The sequence below is a fragment of the Medicago truncatula genome, chromosome 1 (genome assembly GCF_003473485.1).
Source record: "Medicago truncatula cultivar Jemalong A17 chromosome 1, MtrunA17r5.0-ANR, whole genome shotgun sequence".
NCBI classification, from domain to species: domain Eukaryota; kingdom Viridiplantae; phylum Streptophyta; class Magnoliopsida; order Fabales; family Fabaceae; genus Medicago; species Medicago truncatula.
This window is the reverse complement of record NC_053042.1, coordinates 8,027,482-8,051,114: the sequence shown is the minus strand read 5'-3', so window position 1 is coordinate 8,051,114 and position 23,633 is coordinate 8,027,482. Positions and strand designations below refer to the sequence as shown.

Here is a 23,633-nt window from a genome sequence, read left to right as displayed (position 1 = left end):
TAACCACATCCCTATCAGCTTTCAACAACCTTAGACCATCAACTATATCAAAACCTGGACATATGTACCATAACTTGTACTCCCCTACCACCCCAATCTCTCTAATCGGCTTGTCTAAATCTCTTAAGTTCACCTCATCAGTGTTCCACTCACCCCCAAAATTCATGTATGTCACCCTTCTTATAAGCTACCATAGGGTCACAAATGAAGTAGCCATTGTAGTGAAACCTTATCTTGAAATAGTGGTTCTCAACAGCCCTAAAAAAGAATGAATAAATGTTATATTATTATTTCATTCAAGTTATAATATTATACTATATTTTTATACTATATTGTAATACTGTATGTAACTGTATACATAATGTATATCTATACAGTATACATACGGTTTACTAATACTATATATATACTGGCTATTCAGAAAACACACAAATACATACATTTGGTCATACGTTTTTACACATACAAAGGAATATACAATTGTCATTTTCCATTTTAGGGTTTAGGTTTTCAATTTAACACACTATTCAATACACCCACCAACCCTATTTTATTCACAAATAAACAGTATGCATGTGCTTTCTAGCTATAAAACAAACCAAAAGAAACAAAAGGTCACTATTCAATATATCTGGCAGGTTTCCTACAGTTCTTTTTGATGTGCTCTTCTTAGCCGTCGCTGCATTTGCCTTCTTCGAACTCGTCTTCACCGAACTCTTACTCGTCTTCTTCGACTTATGATTTTCGACCCACTTCATTTCCAACGAATAGTTAAAACCTAGATTCTGGATTTCGTTTTTGGTATGAACAATCAAATTTGGTTAGAATTTACTCCTGATTAAGAGTTGGATTTGGTAGAATTTTGGATTGAGAAAGATAGATCGATTTTAGGGGTCAAAATCGCTATCCCAAACTTAATCCTAGAATTAGAAACAATGAGAAGCTCTCACGTGGCAAAGCCTTTTATATTTTCTTTTTTTTTTTTTTTTTTTAATTCTGGTAATTTCTGGCGTGGCGTAAAAATAAATAAAAAACCAATATATACCATTGTGGCCTGACAGCGTGTGCCAAATCATCGTTGACCGGGTCAAAATTGACCAAAAGGATGAAATTTGCAATGGGGATAAATCTTAGGGGGGCAAAATTGTGGTTTTGATACATAGGGGGCCAAAATTGCAAGTTGTTGAAAGTTACGGGAGAAAAGTGCACTTTAACCTATTCTTTTCACAACGGCTGAGGTTTAAAGAGAAAAAGGTAAATAGACATAAAGCCCTGTTTGGATGGCTGGCTGGTGTTTACCTTATGAAAATTAGTTTATGTAAATAAATAATATTTTTTTTAATTTATAAATTTTTATTGAATTTAATATTGGTGGATTGACAGTTCAAAACAATTTTGCACGTTACTAATCAAAACATTTTAATTTGTCATGTTAATTAATACATCTTTATATTTCTCTTTAACTGACCTTAGAACCAAAGACAGTCCCACTATGAATAAAGGGGTATAAAAGATGGTCCGACGGATCCAACGTGATACCCGCGAAAAATCAACAAACGCACACATGGCCGACCTTCTCCCAAAAACATGTCAATAGGGCTGAGTTGCGTAGCCATGGCGCAGTCATACCTCCTTCAACTGATGAGCATCTAGTTCATCTTTCAACATTGCATTGATATCACCAAAATAACGCATGTACATAACATACCGAGCTTTGATTTCTGCAAATTCTCATCCATTTGCTGCTTCAACAATAAACAATAGATGAGTGAAAGAAACAGATAACTTCTAACACAACTTGAACGGTAATAAAAGAAACATGAAACTTAAGGAACACGGAAATGAGCTCGGGTCTCTTGGTGTCATGTGAGACTATTATGTGTATGTTTATGTTGGTCTTTCACAGGTTGAATGTAATAAAAGAAAAAAGAAATTTCTAACACGTCAGAGAAATAAAAATATTTTGTTTTTCAAATTTTGTGATAAAAAAAATAATAAAAACCTTAATCATCATTTAGTATCACTTTCAAAGAATGCATAAAATATGTATTCAATTAATAGATAATTCACAAAGATCTTTCACATTGAAATATCCAAAGGTTAAAACTTTAAATAAAACAAGTGAACATCAGAAAAACATGCCTTCATACTACCAGGTTCTTAATAGATAAACATATTCACAAACTGAGAAAAAGTAATGAATTTCCATCATAGATCACAACAATGAAAGTATTGTTTGAATTTAATCCAATTTCAACTAACTAGGGATGACGACATACACAAACACTAAATTGAAAAGAGACTGAAAATAAAATGAAACAAAGCATTTCCCCAACAATTCACGAGAAATTAAAAAAAAACTACTACGGTGTAACACTAATTCTCTTCTCTTTAGTTTTTTCATTCGCTTGCATGTTTTGTTTAACATTTCTTCTAGGCTCGCTATTTTTTCATTCCTTTTTTTACCTTTTCATCCACTTAAATCTTAGATAATAATTTTTTTTAGTTCACTTGTTATACACTCTAATTCTTTTTTGTTAGTTATTAAAGATGGTGAATAGATGTACCAAAAAAAAAAAAAAAAAAGATGGTGAATAGATGCGGCATTAAGAACATAAACGATGGTTATTGTTGTCATTGGAAACCATGGTGAAGAATATGATATTGACGATGATATTAAATGATAAAAAAAATTAATTAGTTTTTAAAATTTTGATTATAAATAAAATAAACAATAATACTAATTACAACAATAATGACATGGAAATTATTTTTCCCAACTTATCAAACGAGGAGGGGACCAAATATTTTTGTTGATTTTCTAAATGGAGGGACCTAAAAAGTGGTTTTGAAAAAAGGAGATCAAAAGTTAAAAATATATAAATAGAGGGACCAAAATTGCATTTAAGCCTAAAAAATATAACAACATTTGCGCGTCGCGTCGGTCACAATTTAGCTGCGAGAATTAGAATAATATTCAAACGTTATTTTCTTATGAAAATTGTTGTTGACACATTTCATAAGGTTGAGGAACACAAGTAAAATACAATTTTTCCCTCAACTGCCGAGAAATTAAAAAATCGGCTGCAATTAACTGCCGAGGAAAACCTCGGTAGTTAACCGCCGAGAATTATGTTTCATAAGATGAAACAACCACCTGCTCCCCCTACACACTATTTCATCATCAACTTCCATACCACTTCCATCCAAACCCCAAATCCAAAAAAAAAAAAAAAATCATCAAATCTTGCTCCAAAATCATTCAAGCATCAAGGTATCAACACACTTTTGACGTAAAAAAACAGGTATTGAGCATTTTAATCCGTTCATTTTTTTGGCTTTGTTATCGATTTTTACGTCAGTTTACGTATAACTCTGTCATGGGAAACTTCGGTAGTAAGGTACTGAGGAATACTTGTGAAAAATTTTCACAACGAAAAAATGGAAGCTACAACCATTTTTTCCAAAAAAAAAATTCTTTTGTTTTTTGTTTTAATTTATTATGGCATTGATGTTTATGCATTAGTTAGTTGTTAATTCATATTTTTGTGTTGTTTAATTATAGTAATGGTAGAGAATGCGGAAGATGTTCTGGGAGAGACAAAACCAAATTTTGTCGAATTTTCTGGAGATGTCAAACCGCCTAAGGTTGAAGCGAAACCAAACATTAATGGAGCTTCAATATATGTTGACTCCGGTGTCCTCCCACTTCAAGCCCACGAATTTGACACGGCTAGATTTTTTTTTCAGACGACGTTAAGTCGAAAGATAGAGAATAATTGCTTGAGTGGGCACGTCGTCAAGCAAATAAGGCGGAATTTACAATTGTTACACAAAGTTCAAGCTTGATCAATCTAATGTTCCTCCTAGTGTGTGAAAAGAGTGTAGCTCACAAAGTGCCGAAAAAAAACCGAAGCATGCGAGAACGGGCTCAAGAAAATGTGGGTGTTTGTTCATGATTAGTGGATATCAAAGTAAGCAAACAAAGGAATGGGGATTGAACATTCTTAATGGAGTTCACAACCATGCAATGCAGTCGGCTTTAGAAGGACACATTCTTGCCGGTAGATTAAAGGAGGATGACAAGAAGATTGTACGTGACTTGACCAAGAGCAAGATGCTTCCAAGAAATATTTTGATACATTTGAAGAACAAAAGACCACATTGCATGACAAATGTGAAGCAAGTGTACAATGAACGTCAACAAATATGGAAGGCAAATAAAGGTGACAAGAAGCCGTTGCAATATCTAATCTCGAAGTTGGAGGAGCACAACTATACTTATTACTCAAGAACACAAAGTGAAAGTACTACAATCGAAGATATCTTTTGGGCTCATCCAACATCCGTTAAGTTGTTTAACAATTTTCCAACGGTTTTGGTTATGGACTCCACCTACAAAACCAACATGTACAAGATGCCAATGTTTGAGGTAGTTGGGGTCACTTCGACCGATTTGACATATTCGGTTGTGTTTGGATTTGTGACACATGAGAAAGAGGAAAACTTTGTTTGGGTTTTAAAAATGTTGCGTAAACTTCTTACGTCAAATATGAATATGCCTAAGGTGATTGTGACTGACAGGGATATGCCTTTGATGAAAGCGGTTGCAAATGTTTTCCCCGAAAGTTATGCAATGAGTTGTTACTTTCATGTGCAAGCAAATGTTAAACAAAGGTGCGTCTTAGATTGTAAATATCCTTTGGGAAGAAAGGATAGGAAAGAGGTGAAACCTAGCGATGTTGTGAAGAAGATAATAAGGGCATGGAAAGCTATGGTTGAATCGCCCACTCAAGAGTTATATGCAAATGCATTAGTTGAGTTCCAAGATTCATGTAGTGATTTCCCACTTTTCCAAAATTATGCCATGACCACCTTGAATGAAGTGAAGGAGAAAATAGTGAGGGCATGGACAAACCATGTGTTGCATCTTGGTTGCAGGACCACCAGCATGGTCGAATCAGCTCATGCATTAGTGAAGAAATATTTGGACAATAGTGTGGGTGATTTGGGTACTTGTTGGGAGAAAATACATGACATGTTGGTGCTTCAGTTCACTGCGATACAAACAACCTTGTCAGAGCGTTACCGTGTTGGAACATAGATTCAAAGATGTCATTTTGTACTCCAGCTTAGGTGGTCATGTATCTAGATATGCTTTGGACAACATTGCTTTGGAAGAGACACGTTGTAGGGAAACATTGTGCATGGACAATGAAATTTGTGGTTGTGTTCAAAGGACATATTACGGGCTACTATGTGCATGCAAAATTGCTACTAAACTCCTTGAAGAGAAGCCTATTTTATTGGATGAGATACACCACCATTGGCATAGGTTATGTAACGCCCTCCTTGAATTATTTGATTATTTAATTATTTTTATTGAGTTAGGATATATTTATATAATTTATGTGATTTTAAATAATATTGGTTGATTATGTGGTGTGTATTATTTTATTATATAGTTTATTTTAATATTAGTTAGAATAATGTGAGAATTAATATTATTTTGGAGGTTGGGGAGTTAATTAGGAATTAATAGAATTAAGAGGAGTTTAATGAAATAAAGGAGGAGTTATATTTTGGGAGTTAGGAAAAGAAAAGGTTAGAAGCAGTTTTACGTGAAACAAGTTTTGGGAGAGAAAACCAAGCCAAGGGGAGAACAAGAGCAAGAGGGGATCGATTTTGCTGTAGCTTTGTTTGTGCAATTGAATTCAGGTAAGGGTGAGACTATCTCTCAATGATAATGGTTATATAATTCTGATTTTGATTTAGCATAGTTCTAGTTGAAATTGGGAATTGGGGGTTAGGTTTTTGGAGTATGATTCTTGGATTGAAAAGTGTAGAAATCATGACCATTGTGTTAAGAATCGATGTTCAGATTGTAGAATAAACATAGGTTAAGTTTCCTATCAAATTTGGGGTTTGGGTGGATGAAAAATTGGGTTTTTGGCTGAAAACGGGTCTGTTCCCGTAGGGTTGTTCGTCGCAACTCGCCACAGCGAGTAAACTTACTCGCCTCGCGAGCTGCACAGAGACAGCATCACCAGTTTCGCGTTCTTCCGTCTTTTTCACATGTTTCTGTTTTGAATTGGTCTTTGGTGTAAACATGAAAGTTGTAGATAATTTTGTTAGCTTTCCAATGGCTTTAGTTTGACTCGAAAATGATTTTTGGTTTATGAGATATGATGAAAATACTCCAAGGAAGTCTTAGTGAATTTTTATGAATTTCAGCACAACTTTGTCAGAATTTGAAATGAAAACTGGTATTGATTGATACAGAATTGGTCTTAGGTGTAAGCACGAAAGTTGTAGGTATGGATGTTAGCTTTCTATTGCCGTTGGTTTGACTTCAAAAGGATTCATAGAACTTGAGCTATGGTCAAATTACTGCACGTAGGTCACAGTGAAGAATTGTTTATGATTGATGAATTAATATATGTATGTATATATTTGTGAATACGATATTGTCAATGATTGATGAAGGGTTATATGTATATATGATGTTTTAAGATGTTAATTACCATTTGATGTTGTTATATCTTGAGATTGTTTGTGTACTGCCATGCTGCTGTTTATTATTGACTAAGATGCATCTGTTGGTTAATGTTGTGGGAAATGTTGGTTAATATTTGATTAAAGTTAGGTTTTGTTGATTAATGGGTTCTGAGTGTAGGAATCGTTGAATTGGGGTTAGAAATGGGTTCTGAGTGCATAAAACCTTTCATTGCATATCTGTAAACTAATTTGGGGAGTGAATTGAAGGAAAATGGGATTTTTTTGGAAAAACCTGCATTCTGCCCGTACTGAAGTTCATCGCTCGCCTCGCGAGTAGACTATGCTCGCCATAGCGAGTGAGCAACTTCATCGCTCGCCTCGCGAGTGAGACAACTCGCCATGGCGAGTATCCTTGTGAAAATCTGGATTTTTAAAATGTTGTTATAAGCCGTAATTTGGGTAGTACTATGTACCTAGATGATTATAAGGATGACTGGAGCAAGTTTTAGGTTAAAAAGATAACTAGGGAACTTAGAATGGTTGATTTAGTGAGAAAAATATCATTTTCCCCGAGAGCACCATATTTCTGTTCGCCTCGAGTTCGCCTCGAACTCGCCATGGCGAGTACCTGATTTCCGGAGCTCGCCATAGCGAGCAGATGTGCTCGCGAGGCGAGCTGCCCAGAATTTTGTTGGTTTGACTTCTGTTGTTGATGGTTGATTTATCTTGTTGATTAAGCATGGCTTGTATGTTGATGTATTTCTCTGGATGTTCTAATTTGGTTGTGATTGATGAATGGATGCTGGCTGGATGTATGCTTTTATTTAATTAAGTTTTACATGAATGTTGTAAATTGGAGTGGTGAGTCATATATACATATATGCTTAGGTGGGATTGTATGTAGATATACTCAAGTGGGTCAGTTGCATGAGCATAACAGTGGGAGAGCTTCGGCTCTGGAACGCCTTGTCGTTCAAAGTGGTGGAGCACTAGTTGCTCAAAGTGGTGTTAGTGGTGAGGACTTATGTCCTGATGAGAATGCTTTAACCATTCGACAGCGGTGTGGGTCACGGCCCTGATTTTGGTACCACATGCATAGTTGCATTTGTTGAGGAGTCTTAGTGGAGTTGTCATGTCTTGCATGAGTCTTAGCGGTGGTGTCGAGTTGTTGCATGAGTCGTTGTTGATGGTTTTAATTATCATTTGGTTGATGTTGTTAATGATGATATACTTATATATTGATGAATTATTATTATGACAGGGTGATAGATTTAATTGATGAGTTAGATATCTATTATTGATGATATTGTTGATTAAGAAATATATACATATATTGGATAATTGTAGTTATCGTCGTTGTTGGTTGAATTAGTAAGTGTTACTAAAGTTAAAGAAGTAAGAACATTATTGTTAAATATATGTAATTGTTTATATTGTTATGATGTGATAATTATGTCGTGTCGTTTATATTATTATGAGAAGATGTTTATGATATTGATTACGATGTTATGATGACTGTTTATGGTGTTGAATATGAGATTGTTATGATGTTACGTGATAATGATTATGAATGTTGTGATGATGATTATGTGATGTTATCTATGAGTTGTTAAATGTACTTGATGATGGTTATGTTAAGTTGATAAGTTGTCTTTTATTCATGAATTGCTAATGGAATGTTTGATGAATAATTATTATTATGAAATGATGATGTTACGTATAGTTGCTAAGTTGTCCTCTATTCATGAGTTGTTAATAAAGTGCTTGGTGGAGAATGTTAATACGAATTAATGATGTTGTTATGTTGTATATGAACTATGAATATGATGTTGTTACGTTGTTTATGTCATTGATTATGAAGTTGTCATGTTGTATATGAATTATAAGTATGACGTTATATGATTATGATTAAGATGTTGATTATGAAGTTAAATGATGTTGTTATGATGTTGTTTATGCTATCGAGTTATGACTGTTGATATGATGAGTACATGATATGGTTTAGGAGTCGTTAAAAGAATTACTATTACTAATTGATGAAGTTTAAGTTGTTAGATGCATTTGATGAATTATATATTATTATTATTGATTGTGAATCTCACCCCTTCTGCTTGAAAATGTTGCTCTTCGTATGAGTAACTTGCAGGTGATCAAGAGTAGGTTGCTGTGTTTTTGCTGTCGTGAGTGGCTATCCCTCACTGAGTCGTTTAGGTGCTCTGATACGTAACGGGATGGGAACTTTGTTGCATGCTTTTCTATTCCTTACGTATTGTTTATAAATTTACATGATTAAGTTGTTAATTGGATTTTTATGAGATGTTTTGATGAGGCCTTCGTGCCAAGACTTTTTATGTTAATGAATTTAATCCGCTGCAAAGTTTGAATTAATATGTTGAAGGATAAATTAGTTAATTAACTTATTTATGATTTTATGAAGTGTAGCATTCCGTTTACATGTTGAATACTCTGATTAATTAAATGAAATTTTTAAGTCGGGAAAACGGGGTGTTACAATTGGTATCAGAGCAGGTTGGTCCGTCTGACCAAGTAGTAGAGTCGTGTTGAGCCACATAGGTTAGAGTGTCAACTTAATGTTGTCTGTTTTGTCGTGATTGTTGTTTGTTGTGTTTCCTGATAAATGGTTATGTTTATTAAGTGATTATGTTTGATTGATTAACTTAATGTGGTTTGTATGTTTTGATTGAAGGTTCTATCTGGCTATATGTAGTTTAAGGGTATTTATGCAATAACTGAATTCATTTTCTTTTGCTTTGAATTTCGAGGACGAAATTCTTTTAAGGGGGGTAGAGTTGTAACGCCCTCCTTGAATTATTTGATTATTTAATTATTTTTATTGAGTTAGGATATATTTATATAATTTATGTGATTTTAAATAATATTGGTTGATTATGTGGTGTGTATTATTTTATTATATAGTTTATTTTAATATTAGTTAGAATAATGTGAGAATTAATATTATTTTGGAGGTTGGGGAGTTAATTAGGAATTAATAGAATTAAGAGGAGTTTAATGAAATAAAGGAGGAGTTATATTTTGGGAGTTAGGAAAAGAAAAGGTTAGAAGCAGTTTTACGTGAAACAAGTTTTGGGAGAGAAAACCAAGCCAAGGGGAGAACAAGAGCAAGAGGGGATCGATTTTGCTGTAGCTTTGTTTGTGCAATTGAATTCAGGTAAGGGTGAGACTATCTCTCAATGATAATGGTTATATAATTCTGATTTTGATTTAGCATAGTTCTAGTTGAAATTGGGAATTGGGGGTTAGGTTTTTGGAGTATGATTCTTGGATTGAAAAGTGTAGAAATCATGACCATTGTGTTAAGAATCGATGTTCAGATTGTAGAATAAACATAGGTTAAGTTTCCTATCAAATTTGGGGTTTGGGTGGATGAAAAATTGGGTTTTTGGCTGAAAACGGGTCTGTTCCCGTAGGGTTGTTCGTCGCAACTCGCCACAGCGAGTAAACTTACTCGCCTCGCGAGCTGCACAGAGACAGCATCACCAGTTTCGCGTTCTTCCGTCTTTTTCACATGTTTCTGTTTTGAATTGGTCTTTGGTGTAAACATGAAAGTTGTAGATAATTTTGTTAGCTTTCCAATGGCTTTAGTTTGACTCGAAAATGATTTTTGGTTTATGAGATATGATGAAAATACTCCAAGGAAGTCTTAGTGAATTTTTATGAATTTCAGCACAACTTTGTCAGAATTTGAAATGAAAACTGGTATTGATTGATACAGAATTGGTCTTAGGTGTAAGCACGAAAGTTGTAGGTATGGATGTTAGCTTTCTATTGCCGTTGGTTTGACTTCAAAAGGATTCATAGAACTTGAGCTATGGTCAAATTACTGCACGTAGGTCACAGTGAAGAATTGTTTATGATTGATGAATTAATATATGTATGTATATATTTGTGAATACGATATTGTCAATGATTGATGAAGGGTTATATGTATATATGATGTTTTAAGATGTTAATTACCATTTGATGTTGTTATATCTTGAGATTGTTTGTGTACTGCCATGCTGCTGTTTATTATTGACTAAGATGCATCTGTTGGTTAATGTTGTGGGAAATGTTGGTTAATATTTGATTAAAGTTAGGTTTTGTTGATTAATGGGTTCTGAGTGTAGGAATCGTTGAATTGGGGTTAGAAATGGGTTCTGAGTGCATAAAACCTTTCATTGCATATCTGTAAACTAATTTGGGGAGTGAATTGAAGGAAAATGGGATTTTTTTGGAAAAACCTGCATTCTGCCCGTACTGAAGTTCATCGCTCGCCTCGCGAGTAGACTATGCTCGCCATAGCGAGTGAGCAACTTCATCGCTCGCCTCGCGAGTGAGACAACTCGCCATGGCGAGTATCCTTGTGAAAATCTGGATTTTTAAAATGTTGTTATAAGCCGTAATTTGGGTAGTACTATGTACCTAGATGATTATAAGGATGACTGGAGCAAGTTTTAGGTTAAAAAGATAACTAGGGAACTTAGAATGGTTGATTTAGTGAGAAAAATATCATTTTCCCCGAGAGCACCATATTTCTGTTCGCCTCGAGTTCGCCTCGAACTCGCCATGGCGAGTACCTGATTTCCGGAGCTCGCCATAGCGAGCAGATGTGCTCGCGAGGCGAGCTGCCCAGAATTTTGTTGGTTTGACTTCTGTTGTTGATGGTTGATTTATCTTGTTGATTAAGCATGGCTTGTATGTTGATGTATTTCTCTGGATGTTCTAATTTGGTTGTGATTGATGAATGGATGCTGGCTGGATGTATGCTTTTATTTAATTAAGTTTTACATGAATGTTGTAAATTGGAGTGGTGAGTCATATATACATATATGCTTAGGTGGGATTGTATGTAGATATACTCAAGTGGGTCAGTTGCATGAGCATAACAGTGGGAGAGCTTCGGCTCTGGAACGCCTTGTCGTTCAAAGTGGTGGAGCACTAGTTGCTCAAAGTGGTGTTAGTGGTGAGGACTTATGTCCTGATGAGAATGCTTTAACCATTCGACAGCGGTGTGGGTCACGGCCCTGATTTTGGTACCACATGCATAGTTGCATTTGTTGAGGAGTCTTAGTGGAGTTGTCATGTCTTGCATGAGTCTTAGCGGTGGTGTCGAGTTGTTGCATGAGTCGTTGTTGATGGTTTTAATTATCATTTGGTTGATGTTGTTAATGATGATATACTTATATATTGATGAATTATTATTATGACAGGGTGATAGATTTAATTGATGAGTTAGATATCTATTATTGATGATATTGTTGATTAAGAAATATATACATATATTGGATAATTGTAGTTATCGTCGTTGTTGGTTGAATTAGTAAGTGTTACTAAAGTTAAAGAAGTAAGAACATTATTGTTAAATATATGTAATTGTTTATATTGTTATGATGTGATAATTATGTCGTGTCGTTTATATTATTATGAGAAGATGTTTATGATATTGATTACGATGTTATGATGACTGTTTATGGTGTTGAATATGAGATTGTTATGATGTTACGTGATAATGATTATGAATGTTGTGATGATGATTATGTGATGTTATCTATGAGTTGTTAAATGTACTTGATGATGGTTATGTTAAGTTGATAAGTTGTCTTTTATTCATGAATTGCTAATGGAATGTTTGATGAATAATTATTATTATGAAATGATGATGTTACGTATAGTTGCTAAGTTGTCCTCTATTCATGAGTTGTTAATAAAGTGCTTGGTGGAGAATGTTAATACGAATTAATGATGTTGTTATGTTGTATATGAACTATGAATATGATGTTGTTACGTTGTTTATGTCATTGATTATGAAGTTGTCATGTTGTATATGAATTATAAGTATGACGTTATATGATTATGATTAAGATGTTGATTATGAAGTTAAATGATGTTGTTATGATGTTGTTTATGCTATCGAGTTATGACTGTTGATATGATGAGTACATGATATGGTTTAGGAGTCGTTAAAAGAATTACTATTACTAATTGATGAAGTTTAAGTTGTTAGATGCATTTGATGAATTATATATTATTATTATTGATTGTGAATCTCACCCCTTCTGCTTGAAAATGTTGCTCTTCGTATGAGTAACTTGCAGGTGATCAAGAGTAGGTTGCTGTGTTTTTGCTGTCGTGAGTGGCTATCCCTCACTGAGTCGTTTAGGTGCTCTGATACGTAACGGGATGGGAACTTTGTTGCATGCTTTTCTATTCCTTACGTATTGTTTATAAATTTACATGATTAAGTTGTTAATTGGATTTTTATGAGATGTTTTGATGAGGCCTTCGTGCCAAGACTTTTTATGTTAATGAATTTAATCCGCTGCAAAGTTTGAATTAATATGTTGAAGGATAAATTAGTTAATTAACTTATTTATGATTTTATGAAGTGTAGCATTCCGTTTACATGTTGAATACTCTGATTAATTAAATGAAATTTTTAAGTCGGGAAAACGGGGTGTTACAGGTTACATATGGGCGAAGAAAGTAATGAAGTTGGTTTTTGTGTTGAGGTTGAGTTGAAGGCTATTGTAGAACGTCTCAAGAAACTCCCTTTTCAAATGAAGCTTGAAGTCAAAGAGGGTTTGCGGCAGTTGGCATTTCCTGAAACCGCCATGATGTCTCCACCACCACGAAAAGTACCAACCAAGGGAGCCAAGAAAAAAGTGGACATTGCGAGGTCTAAAGGAAAAATTACATCGACTAGTCGGATCCCTTCTTCGTCGGAGGTTGTTGATTTCCAAAATCCGGATAGTCAACCGTCACCATCACCAACAACATTATCATATAAAAGAAAAAAAAGGTGCTCCTCTTGGTAAAACATCACTTTCCCCACTTCCACCACCTTCTCGGTATCCAAAGCCTAAGGCTATCCCGGTTATGAGGACTATTGATTATATGCCACGCTTCATGCTTCCATTTATTGAAAAAGTGGTGGATGTTATTGGCGATGGACATTATGGATTCCGGGCTATAGCCGAGTTCATGGGCTTGACCGAACAAAATCATATCATGATTCGTACACCTCTTATTCAAGAGTTGAAATATCATAGAGATGATTATGTTGAAGTATTTGCGGGTGAGGATCGTATAACTACATTTTAAATGGCTTACATCCTCCCGCAAATACGAAAAGTTGTGCACATCTTGTTGATAAGTGGTTGACTTTTCCGAACATGGGCACATTGTTGCTGATTATTACAAAAGGTGTGTGGTCGTGTTGACAAATCTTGAAGTTGGAAACTCATAATCTTTTTTCCCACTAAGAGGGCCACCATCGCTGGGTAAGCAAAAAACTGCCATCATGTGCCTTAGGGCAATTCCGAATCATTTCGTGCTTATTTATTTGAAAAATGGTTGTCCACTACCTCCATCATCTATGGAGTGGCACAATCACAAGAAAGAAGATGCGGTGACTTGGGAAGATGAGTATTTGGATCAACATGAGTTGTTCCGAAAGCTCATGACTATTGAAGGAGGAAACAAATCGCCGAAACCACAAAAGGAGTCAAACAAAACGGCGTCTATTTTGTTAGACACTCCCGAAAAACAAAAACAACAATTTGAAGTTATTGCGGAAGATGAGGAAGATTCTAATTCAGTTGATCTTCCCCAATCATTTGGTCTTTAATGAGTGATTTTTTTGTCAGTGTTAGTCTTTTTTTTGGTAGATATTACACCGACATATATTTTGGGGTCGAAATTGTAACGTCAATTTTCAGTGGCCAATATATAATTAACATTATGTAATTTATATTGATATATATTATAATATGACTTTTATGTGGTGAAACTAGTGCAATACTTATTTATTTGTTATTAATATTTACGCACTTGATTTATTCGTTATTACATTTCATTTAATTTTGTTCTAATATATGATTCATTTCTTAAAGCTTTTGTCAAGTGAAACATGTCTGAGGTTGCAAAAATTGAAGTCCGTGTTAGGTACTCCGCTTTTAAAAAGTTAATTAAGGTTATGATAACGCTGACGGACTCTCTTGATGATTTGAAGGCACAACGTAACACTTATTTTGAGCATCTTGGTGAAAATCAATATACACGTCACTTGTTTGGTCAAATGCCATGCATAGACCTAGGAGAAGATAGAGATGAATACGCATGGAAAACGGCAAGCTATATGCCTTGCTTATTCGCGACGATAGCGACGTCAGATTTATGTTTCGGAATATGGTGGAAGATAATATATTACATATGTATGTTCGTTCCATATGCAATTGCGTTGAATGTAAGTAGGGATTTAATTTAATGATGTGTAAATGTAATGTGTTGTTTAATTATGGACACTATGTAACGTTTTGATGAATTTCAAACTTTTGTGTATTTTGAACCAAATGTCGGTTTGATTTAATTATGGACAATTGTAAAAAGATATTGTATTTTACTTGTTTATGACTGAGTTTAAATGTTGTATAAGTTATATTGCCTTTGGAAATGCTCTGGTTAAATTACAGGTAAAAACTGGCCGAAAAATGGCTTGGAAGTGCTTTAGAATTATGCAGAACTCACTGTCTGCATAATCAATTTTCTCAGCAGTTAACTACAGAGGAAGACAAAAATGTATTTTACTTTTGTGCCTCAACCTTATGAAATATGTCAACAACAATTTTGTTTTCTTATTGATTTACTTAGGATAAATTCATGATGACATTTTTTTTTTTGGCAAATGATAACATTATACGAGCCACGTATTTTCGATAAGTTGGCTCATCCCACCTAATTAACATAAAAAAAAAATATAAAAAAAAGTGATGAAGCAGGACAGGTTGGCCCTTTTGGCCTAAATTATAAAAGCTTCACTTTTTATTTATTTAAATCACATCATTTTTATCTATCTTTTTCATTTTTTACCTCATGAAGTAGTGAAAAGAAACTCTTTTAATCTATTCACTTAGACTTTTTTTGGAAATTTGGAGGGGAATGTTTTGGGGTTGGAAATATATAGAAAAATAGATAAAAAATTCACATTTTTTTGAAAGAACAGATTTTTAGAGAATGATAAACTAATACTTATGATGGCTTAAATGCTCTTTTGGTCCCTTAACTATTTATTTGGTATCGTTTTGGTCCCTTAACTAAAAAAAAATTTCTTTGAGGATTTTATCTTTATCTCCGTTACCTGTTTTGGTCCCTTCCGTCAAAAAAATTCAAAAAACGTTAAGTGAGGGCACAGGTGGCAATTTAGGGCTGATTGGGCATGTTAGTGAGTCAGCAGTATATAAGGCTTCTATTTTTTGAAGGATTTCATCTGTGTTCATCTTTTCCCCCAAAAATTAGGGTTTGTTCTTCAACTCTATCCCTCTTATTCAATCTAATTGTTCCAATCGAATTTCTTCTTCTTTGTATTCAGTTTATACATTCACCATGTCTAGTACAACATCTCGTTTTAATCGCAGAAGCAACAACGAAGTTGGGTTGAAAAGTGAAAGGGGGTTATCAGGATCTGTGGGTTCTGGGGTAAGAAGACGAAATCGAAAATGTTCATGTGGTGAGTTCTTGGTGTTGCGAACTATCACTGATGAAACTAACCCTAACTATGGTGAAAAGTTTTGGGGCTGTAGAAATTGGAGGAACCGAATTGATAATGGCTGCAACCATTTCCAATGGGTAGACAATGAAGATGATGTTGTAGATGAACGTGATGTGAAGATTGCAAAACAGAAGAAGAAAATTGGCAAGCTGAAACAAAGTGTCTGCTTTCTAAAGGAAGAGTTGATGAATAGTAGGAAATCTTGCAAGATTGTTGTAGCATTTGGCATTGTATCTTTTGGATTTAAAGATAAGGGACCATTTTAATACTACTATAAAACGTTAAGGGACCATTTTAATACTACTATAAAAAGTTAAGGGACCATTTTAATACTGCTATAAAAAGTTAAGGGACCATTTTAATACTACAAAAATACCTGACTACATAATTGCTGGTATATTCAGTCTCCTTTTCAAGCTTCTTCTTAATATTTGGTAAAACACTGTCAGGATACTTCTGGATTTTCTGTTTATTCTTCTCCCATCTATCCATTAAATAAACCTTAATCTCCTCCAGCATAGTGATAACAGGCTTTGACCTTGAACCAACAATCACTGAATTAAATGATTCAGACATATTGTTCACCAAAGTGTCACATTTTGGATCACCCTTAAAATAAGAAGAAGAAATTCGATTGGAACAATCAGATTGAATAAGAGGGATAGAGTTGAAGAACAAACCCTAATTTTTGGGGGAAAAGATGAACATAGATGAAATCCTTTAAAAAATAGAAGCCTTATATACTGCTGACTCACTAACATGCCCAATCAACCCTAAATTGCCACCTGTGCCCTCACTTAACGTTTTTTGAATTTTTTTGACGGAAGGGACCAAAACAGGTAACGGAGATAAAGATAAAATCCTCAAACAATCTTTTTTTTTAGTTAAGGGACCAAAGCGATACCAAATAAATAGTTAAGGGACCAAAAGAGCATTTAAGCCTACTTATGATTAATATACTTTTAATTTTAAGAATATTATAACAACATAGATTGAATTTGAAAAATTCATATAAACGCTTCATAACCCCCCAAAACCCTCCCCCAATACAATTTTTGAGTTCCTCCAAATGAGGGGGATTTTTTACTATGAGTAAAAAATTAGCCTCCAAAGGTGTCGTTTTTATTTTTTAAAAAATAACGATCGACCCAAATTTCCGTTTTTTTGTTGTTGAAAAATAGTAAAAAAAAGAGAGGAAAGAAAACGAAAAATGAACTAAGCATTAAACCCATGATTAAGAAAAAGAAAATGAAACTCCCAATGAACCCTTTTTTTTATTCAATAGTTTGAATGAGTTGAATTTTATTTGATTACTAGAAAAAGGGTAAGCGTTAATTGAGATATTGAGATCAAACATGCACATCAAAAAGATTTTTACGATAATAATAGAAGTTAAACTCACATTTTTATTGAGTATGAGTCAATATCTTATAAGTGAACGAAGTGTTGTTGACAACCACTTTTTCGTGGGATGTTAAATTCGATGGGAACTTATACATTGGTATATGATGAATTCTTCAAAAATCCAAGTGCTTGGGAAAGTAATAAAACAATGAATCTCCATGTGCCGGAGCATGTGTTCGCAATTATCATCTTGTGTAATTCTATTCAACTATGCTAAAAGCTTAGATACATACATTCAAAAAGAAACAAAAAAAGGAATAGAAAGCTACCTTCTTCTTCATTATGCCTTATAGGAAATGTGTTGTCTGATCAAGGACAAGCAAAACTAATCACGTCCCAACCTCAACCTCATCCTCTCCTCTCTCTTATAATTATTTTATTTATCTTTCAATTATTGCAGAATACACCTAGTCACTTTGACCTCCATAGGATAATGTTTAACTTGTTTACTCTCCTTTTTTTTAATAGACGAATCAATAATTATCATCGAAACTCATACACAAGTGCAAGATTTTAGGTTTCAATATTATATGAGAAAAAATTAGATTAGAGAAAACACACTTCATATAAATTTATTGAGGATTTACGGATGACTTATTCATTATTAGATTATGAACTTAATTCAATCCAAATCAAGAAAAATGTGTGTAGAAGGTCCAACCATATATATCAATGTGGCAATTGGTATGAATCGATACTTCAATGCTGTACACCCACCTTAATTTATTCCACGGTATGATGATGTTTCATTCACACATGAAGGGTCAATATCTTTAGTTTTCAGCCAGTCACTAGAAGTTCAGGACAATCAGAAAGTTTTAATTTTCAGCTACCTTTCCATTGATTAAATAACCAAAAATGAATATTATCTTGGCAAATATAATTGATCAGAAGTTAGCACACACATATACATATACAATTAGTAGTAGGTGGGATCCATACACAAAGTTTGACATCAAATTGGGTTCCACCTTCCACCACACTTTGATCATCATTTTGGGTGTCACGCGTGAGCATTGCACAACAAGGTATACTTTACAACATTCTAACTCCCATCTCTCTCATGCAAGCTAATATAATAAATATCTATATGACACAAGTGATAGATGTTTGAGTATCTTATGGTCGGTTTTGTTTCTAGGTAGAAACCAGCCGGAAATGAGCTAATTATCCTAAAACTACAATTTGTAGCTTCTCATTTTGTTTACGGTAGAAAGTTAGGGGTCGCACGACAACAATGATAGAACGTGAAATCAAACATCTAAACCATTTATTTAGGAGTTTGATCTTAATCTCTTAACAACATATGTTGAGAGAGATCAATCAATTAAATAAATCTCAATTATCTTGAGAAACTTGTGTGCTCAAGAGATGCTCTCTTTTGTCCTCACACAAACTAATCTAACCATTAATCAATATTTCAGTTGATTATTAAGCTAACTTCACATTATTTCACGCCACATTGTTTAGATTTAAGTCCATTAGAGAAGTCCAATTCAAAAAACTAGTCTATTAGATGTGAAAATCTTATCGATTATGCATGTATTAAACACGTTTGTTTACTCAACATGAGACAATCTGAATATTGTTTCACCCTTCAAGAAACCATGTTTACAATGACTTTCATTCTATCGACATTGACTCAATAGTAATCATTTCTTTTTTAACAACTTCACTCACCTAGCTATCAATATTTGACACCTTAATCCAACCTATATAAATAGTTTCTCTTTCGTCATATTTGGATTCAAATTTATAATAATAGCAAAGATGATTTAACAAACAATCAGAGTAGTAATCAACATGTATTTATAGTTTTTTTTGGTCAAATAGCCTAGTGGTTAGAGCTCACACAATTTAATTGTGGAAAAGTGAAGTGTGCATGTAAAATGTAATATCCCTACCAACTGAGCTAAACTTACGGAGACTTATTGAAAATATATTTAATTAAACATTTTCAGAATAGTAAAAAACTAGCTAGTGATAAGCATAGAATATATTCCATTTTCGTCGTCAATCTTAACAATACGTCCTCTCATTAATTCTCAATCCAATATAATACAAACAATACAAATTCCCCTACATTATTTATAGGTGATCAAAGACTTTCATCTAAGGTAAAATATTCGATCGCGTATCAAGATTGGGGACGAAAATTGTACTTTTGTAGTAATTTATCACTATATAGTAGTAATTTAATTAACAGTAATAACTCCAAATCCAAGACAATGATAAACAATTTATAAGTTTAAATTGACAGGGAATTTGTCAAAATCACATAGATTGTGATTATGACAATTTCATTGTGATACTAAACATGCACAATATTCGTTCGTCATGGAAGCACCTCGTAAATGACTACGAAGCAAGGAAGAATAGCTCTAGGATTGAAAACAGTTAAATCTTCTAGATTTGAGTAACTCCCAGCATTCCCCGCAGTAGAATCAAAACACACCATTTCCTCCTCCGACACTACCCGTGCACCTTCCTCCGCCACGCGCTTCACTTTCCCGGCAATCACACGACACACCAGCATTGCCCTTCTAGAATCTTCTCCAACCGAATTGTCATGGGCCCTACCACTACTAGCATTGGTCTTCACTCCACCTTTCTTTTGAAAACCGTGGCGGATGATGTTGCAAACACCGCATCCAGGCACAGCGCAAAGGGTGGAGGAACCACTTGCACCGAGTGCACACGATAACGATGTGCTGTGGAAACGGAGGAGTTCATTGCCGTCCGCGGCACACCGGGGATTTTTCTTGGTGGTGTTGGATGCACGGGATTTTACTGCGTCTCTGCATTCCTCGAACCGTTGGATTGTTCGTTGTGTGTTGTGGACTTTTAGTATCCGTTCAATCTTGCACATTGGAGTCTCTCTCTTTAACCAGCTAGATTTGAAGATTATCTCTACTATGTTCCTACCTGAATCCTCTGGACCCAGCTCCGAAACTGTTTAACAAGTACAATTCTTACAAATTAGATTTAGACATGCATTTTGTCTGTGTAAATTAGTTTTAAACTTACGTATATCATGATTTTTTATTGGATGTCAACGTAAAACTATTTTATTTGACAATACATCTCCATTAAACTCTATTCATAATTAAAGTTTCTAATTATAAAAATGAGAATATTAATTCACCTTGTTAAATTCACTATTAAATGTCAAAAGAAGATTAAATTGTTTCATTTTATTTATATATAATATAATTTTTTAACAATAAAAAACATGCATATATAAAGAGAATATTAATTCACCTTGTTATGATGGAGTGATACTTTTATGGAGTACTAATAATAATGGTATATCCCTCTCGGTAAAATAATAATAATATTTTGAAGATGACAAGTACAATTGATATGATATTTTTTCAGCTATTGATTGATCTTGCATGAAAAGTATCCTGAAAAAGGATTAGATTCATAGTCCTACAACTTGGCTACCTTGGTTTGAATTTCTATATGGAGAAGTAGCTACATTTAATAGTGTCAACTTAATGTAGTGTCTGACTAATGATAACTTGGTCAAAATAAGAATATTAGTTGTTTTTTTTATCGTATGATATGGAAATTTTCTATTGTAGTAGTGTATTTGTGATTTACAATTGATAGTGTCAGTTTCATATATGTGGATGGAGTCCAGAAATCAAGAGTTGTCACGTTGTGGAGGCAGGTCATTAATAATTTCTTACACCATACAGCTGTGAATGTGATATCTCGTACGTATAAGGAACTATTTTTATTTTTATTTTTTTTGGGTGAATGAAACAGGGAACTACTTGTGTAACGTACGTATATGCCTCATAACAAATGCACTTGTTTTGGTGGTTGCATCACTGATAAATTTTGAATGAAACGGTGATGCTGATGCATGGCTATTCCTCTAGTATATAACAAAATATACTATTCTAACTTATACGAATACGTACCATGTTAATTGTTGTGAAAGTCTTACAAATTTTGCAAGATTCATTAACCAATGTTAATTAGTTCTAGCAATATATAGCACATAATTTCTAACTAGAAAACTAGAAAAACAAACAGTACTTGTAAAGCAAGTAGTATTAGTACTAAGATAATGACATGCACGGAAGGTGGTCCTTTTTGCCCTCCTTGTTTCAAATTTCGAAGATGCTTTTAAGTTCTAATAACCCCACACACATGATTCAATTTTAGCACAAAGGGAATTAGACCCATAAAGATATTTTTGATGAGATAGATAGACACAACACAACACAACAACACTAGCTAGCTATATGCTTGAACAAAATCACCAGATCTAAATTCTTGTTACAAAGTGTGAAAACATTAGCTTTGCTAGTAGTGGTCCATGTATTTCACATAGTAAATGCGATACGAAAGGAATAACGTTTTTGCATGTTTTTGTCTTAAAGAAAAAGGAAAAAGTAGATAAGAAAAATAAAAAGAGAAAAGAAATACCTGCATGTCGAACAGCTTGATGAAGTTCCAAGCTTTCAATCTTAGGGAAGACCTCTCCACATTGATCACAACGACATAATGTGCTCCTAGGAATTGGTAGCCTGAGTATGAAAATAATTAATACAAGTAATTCATTTTCATAGGTTCTCCATCATAATAATATCACAATCGATCCTTTAGAAATGAAAATACTTCAAAAGCAAATACATCCAACTTTTTAAGTTTTTTTTCTTATATTTAATTTCGAAGTTTATGTACAAATAATTGTATAGAAAAATGAACAATCTACCATTATTACGAGTATTCTTCTATAGTACTATTAAAAGTTATAATTGAAAAATGTGGTTTGGAGAAAATAACTCACTATAATTGAATGGTAAATTTTTTACAAAGTAAGATATTGGATATTTCACACCAAGGTAAATTAGTTCTACAATAATTGTGTGTACTTTGACCATGCATATATCAGATTTTAAAAAACTAGCTAATTCAATAGTTTTCCTAAATAAATATAATTATAAATTTTTAAAAAAGACTTTTTCAACAAAAACTGAAAAACATTAATTAATGAATAATTATTAATTATAATCTAGAATTCAGTGAAAAGAGAACAAAAACATTATGTTAACCTGCTAGGGTCAACGATCATGTGACATTCATAACATCCAGATAGCTTCCTAAACTGCATTCCTCTTGAAGATGATGATGATGTGTAGTTTCCTCCACCGTTGGATGATTTCCCAGAACATGATGCAGAGCGAGTTGATGAAGCATTAACAGGTTTTCTTTTGAGTAAACTTGTTTCTTGACCCAAGATACTACTCTCTGGTGATGAATTATCAGACCTATGAACAACTCTAGTGTTTCCATGAACAACATCTCTAAAGCTACAAATGGAGCTACAAGAAGAACCTAATTTTGAGTAACCATTATTGTTGTTTGGTTTTGAAGGATCATGAACTCTTGAAACTTCGATCTGTTTGCATGTTAGGAGGTTTTTTATTTGGTCCCATGAAGAAGGTGGTTTTTGTTTCTGTTGTTGTTGGTTCTTTTGTTTGTGTTTTGGGAGTGTTGTTTTGGTTTTGGGGTGGGATTGTTCAGGCAAGGAATTAAGAAGAGCCATTAGGAAAATAGCTAGAATGGAAGTAGTAAGGAAAAATGCACTCTCTCTTTCATGGGAGGGAGAGAATTGAGGTTAAAGAAAAGGTTGGAAAATAGCTATTCCATTTTCAACAATTTTTTGAAGGAGTTTGTGTAAATGATACAAATGAGAGAGGATGCCAGATGTGTCATAAATGTGGATGCAGAGTGATGTTTGTGGTGGGACAGTGTCTTAATTCATTAATGTTTTTTCTAACAATTTAATGCATTATTAATTTTTTATCATGACATTTTTTTTTTGGACAAGTTATAATGATATTCAAATGCTAGTAGTGTCTCTGTATGTGATTGTAAGCCGGTCCTTAACCATTGCCTTTAGGGTACTGGTTAGTAAGACCCTTATAAATTTGATTATATGTATTTTAAGATAAATTAGTAGTATTAATTAAGGGTATGTTTAGGAAAAAAATAAAATAAATGCATCTAGTAATTTGAAGAGGGGTTTACATTTAAGAACAAAAATAAAGTCAAATGAGTGTTGAGATATATGGACGGATGGAATAATTTTTTCTACGCTTCTTACACTTACTAGTTTAGTACTACTCCTTCACACAATATG

The 23,633-nt window shown here is 33.8% G+C and overlaps 1 protein-coding gene across 1 annotated transcript; it reads right to left on the bottom strand.

Moving 5' to 3' along the window:
* Nucleotides 1-19,613: 19,613 nt before the first annotated feature.
* Nucleotides 19,614-23,213, bottom strand: LOC11428088 (uncharacterized). Its single transcript, XM_003589424.4, has 3 exons — nt 22,543-23,213; nt 21,914-22,014; nt 19,614-20,422 (listed from the first exon to the last, which is right to left on the bottom strand). Exons 1-3 carry the CDS (start codon nt 23,034-23,036, stop codon nt 19,806-19,808), a joined length of 1,212 nt encoding a protein of 403 aa, XP_003589472.1. The 5' UTR covers nt 23,037-23,213; the 3' UTR covers nt 19,614-19,805.
* Between the last annotated feature and the right edge of the window lie 420 nt (nt 23,214-23,633).

Bases quoted from the DNA above. Each gene is read 5' to 3' on its own strand.
- LOC11428088 (XM_003589424.4), bottom strand. From the start codon at position 23,036: ATGGCTCTTCTTAATTCCTTGCCTGAACAATCCCACCCCAAAACCAAA. The intron at 22,015-22,542 runs GTTAACATAATG...TTTCATACTCAG, and splicing joins ATGATCGTTGACCCTAGCAG to GCTACCAATTCCTAGGAGCA. The intron at 20,423-21,913 runs GTATTTCTTTTC...CTTGTTAAACAG, and splicing joins TCAAGCTGTTCGACATGCAG to TTTCGGAGCTGGGTCCAGAG.